Here is a 12,298-nt window from a genome sequence, read left to right as displayed (position 1 = left end):
ACTCTTTATTTTGCATCGCGTGTGCATATGATTGCAACAAATAAATGCTGAGAAAACATCAATGTGCAAATAAATAGTTTTTAGTCAGACAAAACATTCAACAAAAATGTATTAGTAATTACATTCTCTTTTACTCTTTATTGATTTTAAGAAGAATGATTCATTTTTAAATAAAAACTATAAATACCTCATTCATCTTTGTTGTAGAAACATTTTAATTCTGCACAACACATTTTGATATTAATGACAAAATTACAAATTATTTTCACATATGTAACAGTAGGTTTTTACGTTGAAATTAATGTCTTACTAAACAATTCATTATCAAACTAAAATATCCTTGAAATCAGAATTAATTTTCTACTGACATTAAATATAAATTTTACGTGATTGGTTTTAAAGCTTTTTATTATTATTAAACGCGTAAACATTGTAAATTATTAATATAAATATCATACGAAACTTGTTTGCAAACAATATATACTACTCCTACAAAAATTTTAAATAAATAATGAAAAATTCTTTTCAAAATAAACTCTTAAACTTGACAACGAAGGTCCACTTGAAAGCATCGCTATAAAAACTTCTCAACGCATAACAAATGATAATCAGACTTTTTTATTCCTTGGAAAGCCCAAATGGACGTTACAACAGCAATTTATATTCCTGATTTTATTTAAATGTTGCGGCTTGAAAATTGGGACGAAACAAGATACGACGGGATTTTTTATGTTAAACGTTAAATTACACATTCTTATAGACTGATGTGACGTGAGTCACATGAATAAGGGAAATCCGTAAGAAAAATTATCTTTAGTTTAGTTTAGAATGTCATATCAACGTGTAGCCTTATTACTAATGATTCACTCTACAATATAGAGTGGAACTACTAATTCTATAATTATGACTATGTTACGTGGTTTTACTTATTAAAAGTGTCCCTGTTATCTTATTTATTATTATTTTTTTTTACTTTCGGAGTATATTTTTGAATAAGATAATTTATTCAAGCGCGTAATTTGGGTTTTAATCGTTAAAATGTGGTTTTAAATGTCACCGACTGTTTTTATTTTATGATTTATCATCGGAAACATTTCTATTATATTCCATTATATTTTATTATGTTACCTAATAAAAATAAAAAATGGATCCACATTATTTCTGACAAATAGAATAAAACGATCACGAGTAGTCAGACTTCTTTTATTGCCAGAACTATAAAATTTGATCGAATCCATTTTTATACAGTAGGCAGAATATATGTAAGTGGGGTATTATGTATATTGTAGGCAGCCAATTTTACAATGGATCATCAATCATGAATAAATTACCACTGTATTATTATACAATAGTTCACAACTATAATTTATTTATAAAAATAATACATCAATATTTTATTATATTATTTTTAGTTGCAAATTATATAGAATAAATTTTGTTATTATAAATTTATTAAATTATAATTTATAAATACTTATTTGTTTTAATATGGTTTCTGTCCTTTATTATATTATTATTTGTAATTTACAATTTTTTTGCATTCAGTGATGACCATAAATTTAGAAATTTTGTACGTTTTAAATTAACTTACAAAAGTAATTAAAATACCTCTATTAAGTGGCCTTCTTAGAGTTCCGATTTGAATCCTATAAAACTCCTGCGGTACCACTATCATGGGTAAATACCAAAAGAAAATTTGAGGTTTTTTAAGAATAATATTTTGGCATACCCAATTTATTGCTGAAAATTAAAAGTTTCCAAATGTATTACATATATAGTCTGGCCCACTTAAATACGGGACATCCTCATAAAATTTGTATTTTTCGTCCGATATTGACAAACTTTTTTTTCAATTGTAAAATATAAAAATATGTACTTATAGAAAAAAAATCATGCTTTTTGGCACTAAACCAAAACCTACTGAGTAATTTTTTAGACATGAAAATTGAAGAAATTATACTAGCAAGTTTGTTAAGCACCCCCCGAAGTGGGTACCACTAAATTTCAAAGAAAAATATGCATATTTATGATATCACAATAATTTGCTTTATTACAACAAACATATATCAACCCCCGACATATAAAGCTTAACTAGCTTGCTTCTTTCTTAAAAACTGAAGGACAAAATAGTCAAAATAGATGAGCACGTCGCATCGGTCTATCTGTAAAGATAATGACGAAAGCTAACAATTATAATTCTATGAACACTACAATTATAATAATACTCGAAATATTCAAATTATATTTGCTTCCAAAGTGATAAGTTTAGTGGTTTGGTTTAATTTTCTCACATAATTCATTAATTCTGTCATGAAAATGATATGATAAATGCATTCAATTGAAGGATAGATTGATGGAAGCAAATGAAATTAAAATATTACAAGTATTAGTATAAGTATAATATTTCAATATTGTTGAAAAATATTATAATTTTCGACAGGCCAAAAAACGTGACATTTTGTCCATAAGTACATAAATATTTTCATGAAATACAATAGAAAAAAAGTTTGTTAAAATCGGACTAGAAATACAAATTTTATGAGTGAATATTATATATTCATGAATTAAACATATAATTATTAATTTTTTGAAAGCGTTTCCTAATAAAACTCATATTTTTATATTAAATATTTTTTATATATTCAAATAAATTATATTTTATTAATGAACACATTCATACTATAATACACGTGACAATGAAATTAAAAAAATCAGTCTTAAAGAGCTTGGCAAGTTCCTCTGAAGTTCAGTTCCGTCCCTGTAAATAAAATTAATTAAGACGTGTCACAAAAATGAACTCGTGCATAATTTAGTAAAAATTTCACTTACTTTTGCCACATTGCTGGGCACATCGGAGCCTGCCCATGTTTGAGTATGTTACCCCGTCGGTTCCACAAACCGGATTGTATTCAAGTGTTGTCAAACATCTTGTATTACAGGCTGTATATTCTGGTGCTGCAGTTGTAGTGGTCGTGGACTCTGCCTGACGAACAACTCTTGCAGGAGACCCCAATGTTAATTGGACTATGGTTAAAGCTGAAAATTTACGTTTATCTCTAATTATTTAAGAAATTATTTTCATTTTTAAATTATCTGTTTAACTTACTTCATTTTAAAACTATCTGTTTAATTTACTTTAAGTAAGTGTCATTACCAAGAATATTTAAACAAACACAATATTTCATATAACTGGATAATTTGATTAGACATAAAAAATAATTAATTGGAAACACCTATGATTCAAGATCAATACACGTTCATTTTTAAATTGTCAACAAGTTATATTTTTTCATTTCTCAACACTGTTTAACTTAATTTGACTAAGTTTTCCAAATTAATTTCCCCAACGCCGTAGTTTGTATAATTAAATAACCTGATTGAGTATAAAAAATAATTATTTAAAAATTTTATTAATGTGATGTAACATATTTTATATTTAACATACACGCTTCTTGAGATGGTATGGATAGTTTTATTACAAAGCAAAGGGAAAACTGGTTTTCTTGTGTTAACTCCTTGTTTATACTCAAAAGTAAACAAAGTCCATATGAAACAACATCATTATTATATCAACTATATGTACACATAAAAACTTACCTATTAAAAGAGCACAGAATTTACTATCCATTTTTAATCAAAATAAGAAATATCAGTTGAACTCTTCGACCTTAAACCAGCGATGTCTACAAATATACTGCCTGAAAAACTGGATGATTACTTTATATATTTACCTCGGATAATATTGCTGTCAATGACGTTGCAGGCTTGTTTTGCTTCTGTATTTGATGCGAAGAAACCCCAGTTATAATAAAAGAATGGATTTCCCTATACGCAATCAAATTAACCCATAGTTGTTTGTGTCACGCGATTGTATTTCTGTAACTATATCTGTTAATTATTTATAAAAACTGGATTTTGGATCATGAAATATCGAAGTCGTTAATAACGGAATTTTATCAATTTTTTTAAATTGAAAATCCTGAGATATTTATAAAAACTGGATTTTGCATCATGAAATCTCGAAGTCGTTAATAACGGAATTGAGACCCCATTAACCAATCGAGTGGTGGGTTCTAATATTTTTTTTTCTCTTTCTTATGTAACAGTGAGTATGTGGTTTTCGGATAAGTTGTGAAACACCTTGTATATGAACTACATTATTTTACATTCAGATTGTGCGGTATAATAACATTAATTTGTTTTTATATGTTTTAAAATTTATAAAATATTATTTGTTATGATATCGTTTTTGCAGTCCACTTGCATTTTGAACCCAATATTACGAAAATAAAATTTTATCTGGGATCGCAAATTCTAAAGACACCTTTTCATTTAATCATTCGAGTATATTTCTATATATGCAACATAATAGTAAACATATTTTGATAACCTTCTTCGATTACAATAATTATTTAAATAATTATCATATTCATTAATGAATTGTAAATAGTAATATATTTATTTTATACATAATATAATATTTAAATAGTAATTTTATTTATTTCATTTTTATAAAATTTACACATATATGTTACATAATTTGGCCTTCCCTTGATTTTAAAATATTTTTAACTACTATTTGATAACCTTTGAATCAAAACAAAGAAAATGTCTCGTAAAAGTGGTCTAGCATGAAACTAGAAGTACAAAATCCAATAACTTGTAACATTATCAAGAAAGTAATATTTAATAAATCATTTAAATATTTCTGATTAAATTTAGATAATTTTCTAATTGTATTTTAATTACTTCTAACTATTATTATGTGTATTTCACATAAATTTCTTTGAAGAATCAATTTCCTTAAATTATATACACGTACTTAAGAAATTTACTATACAATCAACTTTCAGTAGGTACAGTGTGGCCCATTTGAAATCAGGACACACCCATAAAATTTGTACTTTTTATACGTTTTTGATAAAGTTTTATTTTCAATTGTAAAACATAAGAATATATCCTTATAGACTAAATTTCACGTTGTTTGTCCCAAAACCTGTACGTTTCGAGCCACAAAATTTGAATATTAGAACCTTTGATTTTGCGTTAACGAGTTTCTCAGAGATTCTCAATAGGGTTAAGATCAGAATTTTGTGCCGGCCACTTCTTTACTACCTTTTCCGTTAAAAAGCAATTTTGAGGTGTTTAGAATCGTTGTCATGTTGAAAGATATGCCTTGTAGGCATTTTTTCAAACAAATACAGTTCCCAAACATTACTAAGGATATCTCTATAAACGAACCGAGAAAAACCGCCATAGCACCACAGATCCTCCTCCATGTTTAATAGATGTTGTTATGTATTTTTATTCAATCGTTCAGTTTTCGGACATCGAACATCCATCACTGTTAAACAGGTTAAACTTAAATTCGTCACTCCAAATAATTTTTTTCACAGTCCATCTAATGTGCTTGTCGACAAATTTTAATCTGGCCTACACTTGTTTAAGTCAGAATTACAAATTCCCCGACATATACTCCTAATAAATCGTAGATAGTCCAAATTGGTTCATAACACTAGAAATTTTATCTGATGATAAGAATAGGTCGGCCCCACACAATTTTTTTATCCTGACGTTGGGTGGCTTTTTGTCGTCCGCCTTAAGATTTACCAGGTCCTAATATGCCTCTAGATCTTGAAATAGTGTTGCTTTAAGTCTAAACGCTTCGAAATTTCCACTTGTTTAATACCTCTTTTGTAAATACTAACATTTTGTTATGCACCTCCAAACCAACAAATCTATCTTTACCTATTTTAATGATGTTATTAAACTCTCAGACGTATAAATGAAGGTTTAAAACACTTAAAATATTTTGTCCAATTTCACACAATTTTTGGTGGGCAATATGGAGTAGATGAAGTACATAATCATTATAGTATAGAATATGACTATTATATAACATATTAGAACATTAATAATATTGATATTACCGTACAAATTTTCAATATAGAGAAAATTAAGAAATTCCATTATGGCCATTACATTAATAATCCAATATTGTAATATTGCTATTACTGTGCTATTTTGATAGTTTATTCTATAGACTACTAATTAAAAATAATATATTCATAAAAAATATTATTTAAATTTTTACCCAGAATTATGAATATCTATATTTTTTAAGAAATTTAGTGCATGTCCATTTCAAGAGGTGTCTCGCTTTCAAGTGAGCCACACTGTAAAAACTATTTGCGTTAATAAATATAGATGAGAGAAAATTATTGTTTTTTTAAGTTAATACTCAATTATTAATTGGATTGTACAATGAAGTGATGGCTAGAGTTTGCATGAATGTTTGTTGCAAGTTAAGTAAGTAAGTAAGTAAGAAAGTATATATTCACCATTTTAAATTAAATTTAGTTCAAAAGGGTTATTGACATTAATTTAAAAATTAACATATGTATTAATAAATAGTTGTATATTATATATCCTAGCATTTAGATGTATATCAACAACATTAATCAACATCAAACAAATCAAACCAAACTGGAAATATTGAGTCACCATTTATTTCATTGAATATTTGGTGGCCAGTCACTTCTTTTTTAATTGTACTCATTTTTTAAATATATCAATGAGGAAACATCTGTATGATTTATATGATCCATCTGTAAAATATTCAATAAAGTTGATAAAGTACGTATAAATATTTAATAGCATTTAATAATACAGATAGCATGGGATACAGATACATATGCAATAAAATATTGTGATTTAATAGTGTGCATGAAATTTACTGCAAACGGACACCGCCGCCTCCGGGACATTCTCCCTGACTAATAATTTTATAATCTGAAAAAAAAACAATTAGTTTTAATTTGTAATATGTCACATTTATAATTAACATATTTTTTCATTAAGAGCAAATGATTAATACATGAATACAAACACAGTCAAGTGAACATCCGTTGACCTTATCCCTTTTATGTGTATTGTAACAAAAATTGAATTAATTAGCTATGGTTGTAATTAACTGGTAACTTGTTACATGAAACAACAATAGGTATGATAGTTTTTGAGTGATTCAAACAAAAATCGGTAAAATAAAATGGAAAAATTAATACCGATTTGTTATTAAATATTTGATTAGGATTGCATAAAAATTTACCATTTCCACTTTCGCAGTTAAAGTTGGACAATACACATTCGCTTCCATAACTTCTCGGTTTGTCTTTTCCATCTCCCGCACACACAGGTTTGTAGTTATCACCACAATCCTTCATGCAAGGCTTCTTCTTCAAAGAAGCTTTGGTGGAACCTTTTGCCGGAGATCCATATGTGACGGCAACCAGCCCCACTAAAATTAATTTAATCATATCAATAATAGTTCAAAAATAATTTTGAATACAACATTGTTACACTAGGTAGACGACTATTACATTCAAGGGCTAGTAAGAATTGGATGATTGCTTGCTTAACAGCATAATGCGCTTAAGTGTTGTTTGTCCTGCACCAACCTCCTCAATTATGCCTACACATTTTATGATTTGATTATGTGATAACCTAACACTCAATTATTTTCCCATAATGTAAAAATAATTTTATATTATACTTGTGTTTTAAGAAGATTTTCCATCGTAATATACTTAAAATATTTATTTATTGTCAATTAAAAAGCTTAAATTATTATTATACATGTCTTAGTAACAGCTTTTATTTCGTTGACTAATGATAAATATAAATAAATATATTAGGCAATAATTTGTTTCATTTATTAACGTCTTTAAAATATTTGATAAAACTACAAATGTGATAAATTCAAGTATCCATAACATACGTAAAATATTTTAATTAAAGGGTTTATGTAAAATTTAAAGAGAAAACTGTTAAGAGTTGAAGGTCTATTAAATGTAGTCTTTTACACCATACACAATCTGATTCACCTTGACCGTATTACAAATTAGCAAGAGGTTTTCTAGAAAAATTTATGCAAAATATTGGATGTTTATAAATTCCGCATAAATAAATAAAATATTTTAATTTTTTATACAGAACACCCTTATATGTAATAATTATACTTACGTAACGTGACCTTAAGAAATAAACGAACCGTGGTAGGAAATGTAAAATAAAATATTTTTCTAGAATATTAATAAAAAACTTACCTAGAAAAATACAAAACACAATAGAGAATTTCATGATAGCGATGGCTTCAAAGTGCTGCTGAGGACTGGTTATATTATATAGGGTCCCCCACCTTTAGCAAACCGTTGTTGGTTATTATTGCAAATTGAGATGTTAATGTTTTTACAGTTGCTATTCTTTGAATTCTTATTTTTATACTGCGCCAGAGATAATGAGATGCAAATTTAAAATTTCCACTCCCAATCTTTAATGTAAAAAATAAAATCTATAAGAAGCAGTCTTTGGACTAATAATAGTACAAGTGAAATCAAATTAGATAATTAAATGATTTATTTTCAAAGACATTGGTTTGACACATTTGTAATATTAATTAATTAATCATAATTCTACTGTAACACAAATACTAATTTAGATTAGATATTTACTTCATTGGAAATCTAGAAAAAGAAAGATTTATTTTGGATTCTAATTTTCTACAAACATATTTAGAAGAAAGGAGAAATTAAAATAAATTTCTTCGAAAATTGGGCATTATACATAATACACATATAACTTGTGTTAAAAATTAATCAACAGGTTGGAATCTGAGTTGCCTACTCTCAATTACTATAAATAGAAATAATCCACTAATTGCATTTAGTAATTAAATTGATTTCGATAATATTCTTCTTAAAATAATCAATAATAAATTCTTATTCAGATATATTTAATTTGACTATCAAACACCAATATTTAAACATATAGGTAATCCGTCATTCGCAAATTAAAAATATTTCCTATTCAAATAGGGATTACTTAATACATATGAAGAAAATTTAAATTACACATTAAAAATATATTTAAATTATTTTATTGATCATCAAACAGCAAATGGTAATAGAAATTCACAAACTGAGCAAACCTAAATGTTAATTTTCTATACCTGAAAATTAAAAAAAGATCGATAACTGGTAACATTAATATTTTATTATTATTAAAATTAACTAAAAAAAGATTCACTAAACTCAAATTATTTATATAATTAAATTAAAGAAAAATGATTTTCTACTGTGTCATTTTTATTACCTTCATTAATATGATCCATAAAAATAAAGAAACTCCGTTATTAGTAATAAATATCGATATTAATAAATAATAATAACATCTTTAATAATCAATTTGGGATAGATATTACGATTTTTTATAGGATTATAATAGCCAATCATATTGATTTTATGACATGGACGGTTCATATATTTAAATACGTCCCTAGTGAATTACATAAGTATAATTCTTTAAAGTACACAAGAGACGCACATGCAACCAATTTATAGTAAATATTCTAAGGGGTAGTTTATTTCTAACTCTCCGATACATAATATCCTCTCTCCAGTCCTGGTCAAAATGGAGAACATAACCACTTTAATAGACAGATTTTACAAAACACATCCAGTTGAAAAGTGGAAGAATTACGGATTTTTTAACGATAAATACATTCATGTGATCAATTACCACTGGTTACAATTTGATCCGCCTCTTAGATCCAGCTATTTATCATTGGCACTGCTTTACATCATCATTATGATTGTTGGATGGACGGGAAATGTCTGTGTTATTTATTTGTATTATAGGTAAGCCCATTTGTATTCTAATATTATGTTTCACTGAAATGTTTTTGTATTATTTGTTTTAATAATTTTTTTTTTTTTGGTAATACAGAAATAGAGTTCTTCGGACTTCGGGGAATATGTTAGTGGCCAATCTTGCAATCAGTGATTTAATGCTCTTATCAAAAATGCCAATATTTATATACAACAGCTTTTTGGAAGGACCAGCACTTGGAGACATTGGTAAGAAAATAATTTAAAGTTTTTAAATTTCCATTAGTGTTTTCTCTAAAGTTTAAATAAAACAGTTATGATAATAAAATATATCTATTGTTTACGTTATTTTGTTGTTAAATTTTTTCTGCTTCTGCCTCAAATGGTATTGTTGCTTTAACTAAGGTTTTTACTTTAAGTGTCATTCTGTACGATTCCGGTGTGACAATTATTTAAATTTAATCTTAACTAATTAAGATTTGTGGAGACAAAATTTAAAGTTTTTATTATATTATTTTATTTATTTTTATTATTATTATTTTTAACTTAACAAGTAGACATTCAATGAAGGAAATGAAAAAAATAATAAGCTGTAACATATTTAAAGAAAAGTTGTGTTTTGATATCCATTTCCGAAACAAATTGAAACCTAAACGAGGATGACACGAATATTATCGAAATCCATTTGTCTCCGTCCGATTTTTTCAAGAACAATTTAAGGTTTAATAAAAAAATTTTTTATATCTTTATTAAATCTAGAATTGTCCACTACAATGATTCTATTGAAATTGGAATTATCTTGGATAGTAATTTTTTTTTTTGCAAAAACCATTATATAATGTTGAAAAGATTCAATAAAATATAATTCCAATGAAACATATAAATATTAATATGATGTTTCTAAGCATTTGGAATCGCGACAATTATTTAATAAATATTAATTTATTATCGCCATTATTTAATTGATTTATGCATAATAATACCAATTAATATTAATTTAACTCTTAATTCTAATTTACTGGTTTATGAAATCCATATCAATATAATTGAAAGTGCCTTGAATTCTTATCATATCATTGTCATAACTAAGGCCCGGATTTACATACAAATGCATATTTATTTAATGTGCTGTCTTTCCAAAAGTGAATAAAAACATTTCGATTATGTCACTTTAGAGCAGGGCACCTATGAAAATAATTTTATTGATATAATGTTAATATTAAAAAATACTTTTTTTATGTGAATAGTAATAATAATGAATAAATTATTTTACTCTCCATGTCTTTTATTTTAAAAGGATAGTGAAGATATTTGGTATAAAAGAGGTTATTGTGATTTGAAAAATTTATTTTGCGGACTAAATTTACATGACAAATCACTAATCATGTGAATCGTATGTCGCTAATTATACGTAAATAAGAATAATAATATAATAATTTCTCATAAGCATCTCACTGCTTTAGAGCTATAAGTAAATTATTAAAAAAATATATTTTTTAACGTTGATCAAGAAATTTTAAAAATGTAATTTGGAAAAATGGTTCAATATTAATATTAATGTTTCAGCTTGTAGAATATATGGCCTAGTTGGAGGATTAACCGGAAATGTATCGATATGCACACTGAGTGCAATTGCACTTGATCGTTTCTACGTCATAAAATATCCACTGAATCGGGCATTCAGTAGTTTACGTGTAAAAATATGCTTGGGAATCGTATGGGGATATGGACTGTTCTTCGCCATAATCCCCTCCCTGAATATTGGTTTAGGACAATACACACCCGAAGGATATTTGACCAGTTGCAGTTTCGATTATTTATCTCCGGAAAAAGAAGTTAAGATATTTATTTTAGTTTATTTTTGTGCAGCCTGGATTTTACCTTTTGCCATTATTACTTTTAGCTATGCTCATATTTTGAATATTGTATTGGCCCGTTCAATGTCAACGAAACAACAAAGGGAATCGTTTAGACACATTCGAGAGGAAAACCAGAGGAAACAGGAAATAAAATTGTCTTTGACTGTATTGTCCGTAATTTTTTTATGGTTTGCTGCCTGGACACCGTACTCTGTGGTAGCTTTGTTGGGAGTGTCTGGCCATAAGGAATTGATTACACCAATATGTTCGATGATTCCAGCTTTATTTTGCAAAACAGCTAGTGCCATAGATCCTTATGTCTACGCACTGTCACATCCAAAATTTAAAGAAGAACTGTTCGCAATGTTTAAAAGGAGTAAAACCAAAACCTCGAGCAAGATCACCACCATTTCCAAACGCCCCAAAAAGATCGCCGTAGAAGTAAATGACGAAATTTCAGAGGTGGAAAACATAGAATTAATATCGATTCCGGGATTTACGTCACAAAAAGAACCACCAGTATCTAGCAACATTGACACGGGAGAGAACTTAAGAAAATGTCACAAGAACTTCAGTATAACCGAGATGATTTGCTTCAGGCCCACCTTCAGTAACAAATCGACGAGCATTAGGAGAATCGCAAGGAGGTGGTCACTAAAACAATAAACCAATATTGCTTTGTTTCGAAAATTCTTCAATACTTCACTTATTGTCATTTTAATTAGCTCTTTCTTAATGTTGAAATATATGCCAAAAATAAAATTTTAGAAGTAA

At 27.3% G+C, this 12,298-nt stretch overlaps 3 protein-coding genes across 3 annotated transcripts; 1 reads left to right on the top strand and 2 right to left on the bottom strand.

The window, feature by feature from the left end:
• Positions 1–2,626: 2,626 nt before the first annotated feature.
• Positions 2,627–3,789, bottom strand: LOC109599903 (four-domain proteases inhibitor). The gene is made up of 3 exons (XM_020015954.2): positions 3,598–3,789; positions 2,830–3,036; positions 2,627–2,758 (listed from the first exon to the last, which is right to left on the bottom strand). Exons 1-3 carry the CDS (start codon positions 3,626–3,628, stop codon positions 2,718–2,720), a joined length of 279 nt encoding a protein of 92 aa, XP_019871513.1. The 5' UTR covers positions 3,629–3,789; the 3' UTR covers positions 2,627–2,717.
• Positions 3,790–6,632: 2,843 nt separating this feature from the next.
• Positions 6,633–8,248, bottom strand: LOC109599896 (turripeptide Pal9.2). Its single transcript, XM_020015946.2, has 3 exons — positions 8,106–8,248; positions 7,109–7,297; positions 6,633–6,792 (listed from the first exon to the last, which is right to left on the bottom strand). The coding sequence occupies exons 1-3, from the start codon at positions 8,137–8,139 to the stop codon at positions 6,734–6,736; spliced, it is 282 nt and encodes a 93-aa protein (XP_019871505.1). The 5' UTR covers positions 8,140–8,248; the 3' UTR covers positions 6,633–6,733.
• Positions 8,249–9,468: 1,220 nt separating this feature from the next.
• LOC109599883 (opsin, ultraviolet-sensitive-like) lies at positions 9,469–12,298 on the top strand. The gene is made up of 3 exons (XM_020015932.1): positions 9,469–9,695; positions 9,784–9,914; positions 11,232–12,298. Exons 1-3 carry the CDS (start codon positions 9,469–9,471, stop codon positions 12,188–12,190), a joined length of 1,317 nt encoding a protein of 438 aa, XP_019871491.1. The 3' UTR covers positions 12,191–12,298.

The sequence above is a fragment of the Aethina tumida genome, chromosome 3, assembly GCF_024364675.1.
Source record: "Aethina tumida isolate Nest 87 chromosome 3, icAetTumi1.1, whole genome shotgun sequence".
NCBI classification, from domain to species: Eukaryota; Metazoa; Arthropoda; class Insecta; order Coleoptera; family Nitidulidae; genus Aethina; species Aethina tumida.
The sequence above is the reverse complement of the archived record's forward strand: the minus strand, read 5'-3'. Positions and strand labels throughout refer to the sequence as shown.

Excerpts from the sequence above, each read along its gene's own strand:
- LOC109599903 (XM_020015954.2), bottom strand. The coding sequence starts at position 3,628 with ATGGATAGTAAATTCTGTGCTCTTTTAATAG. Across the intron at positions 3,037-3,597 it reads ATTCTGTGCTCTTTTAATAG|CTTTAACCATAGTCCAATTA; the intron begins GTAAGTTTTTAT and ends GTAAATTTTCAG. Across the intron at positions 2,759-2,829 it reads TGCCCAGCAATGTGGCAAAA|GGACGGAACTGAACTTCAGA; the intron begins GTAAGTGAAATT and ends TTTTATTTACAG.
- LOC109599896 (XM_020015946.2), bottom strand. The coding sequence starts at position 8,139 with ATGAAATTCTCTATTGTGTTTTGTATTTTTCTAG. Across the intron at positions 7,298-8,105 it reads TGTGTTTTGTATTTTTCTAG|TGGGGCTGGTTGCCGTCACA; the intron begins GTAAGTTTTTTA and ends AATTAATTTTAG. Across the intron at positions 6,793-7,108 it reads TAACTGCGAAAGTGGAAATG|ATTATAAAATTATTAGTCAG; the intron begins GTAAATTTTTAT and ends TTTTTTTTTCAG.
- LOC109599883 (XM_020015932.1), top strand. The coding sequence starts at position 9,469 with ATGGAGAACATAACCACTTTAATAGACAGATTTTACAAAACACATCCA. Across the intron at positions 9,696-9,783 it reads GTTATTTATTTGTATTATAG|AAATAGAGTTCTTCGGACTT; the intron begins GTAAGCCCATTT and ends TTGGTAATACAG. Across the intron at positions 9,915-11,231 it reads ACCAGCACTTGGAGACATTG|CTTGTAGAATATATGGCCTA; the intron begins GTAAGAAAATAA and ends TTAATGTTTCAG.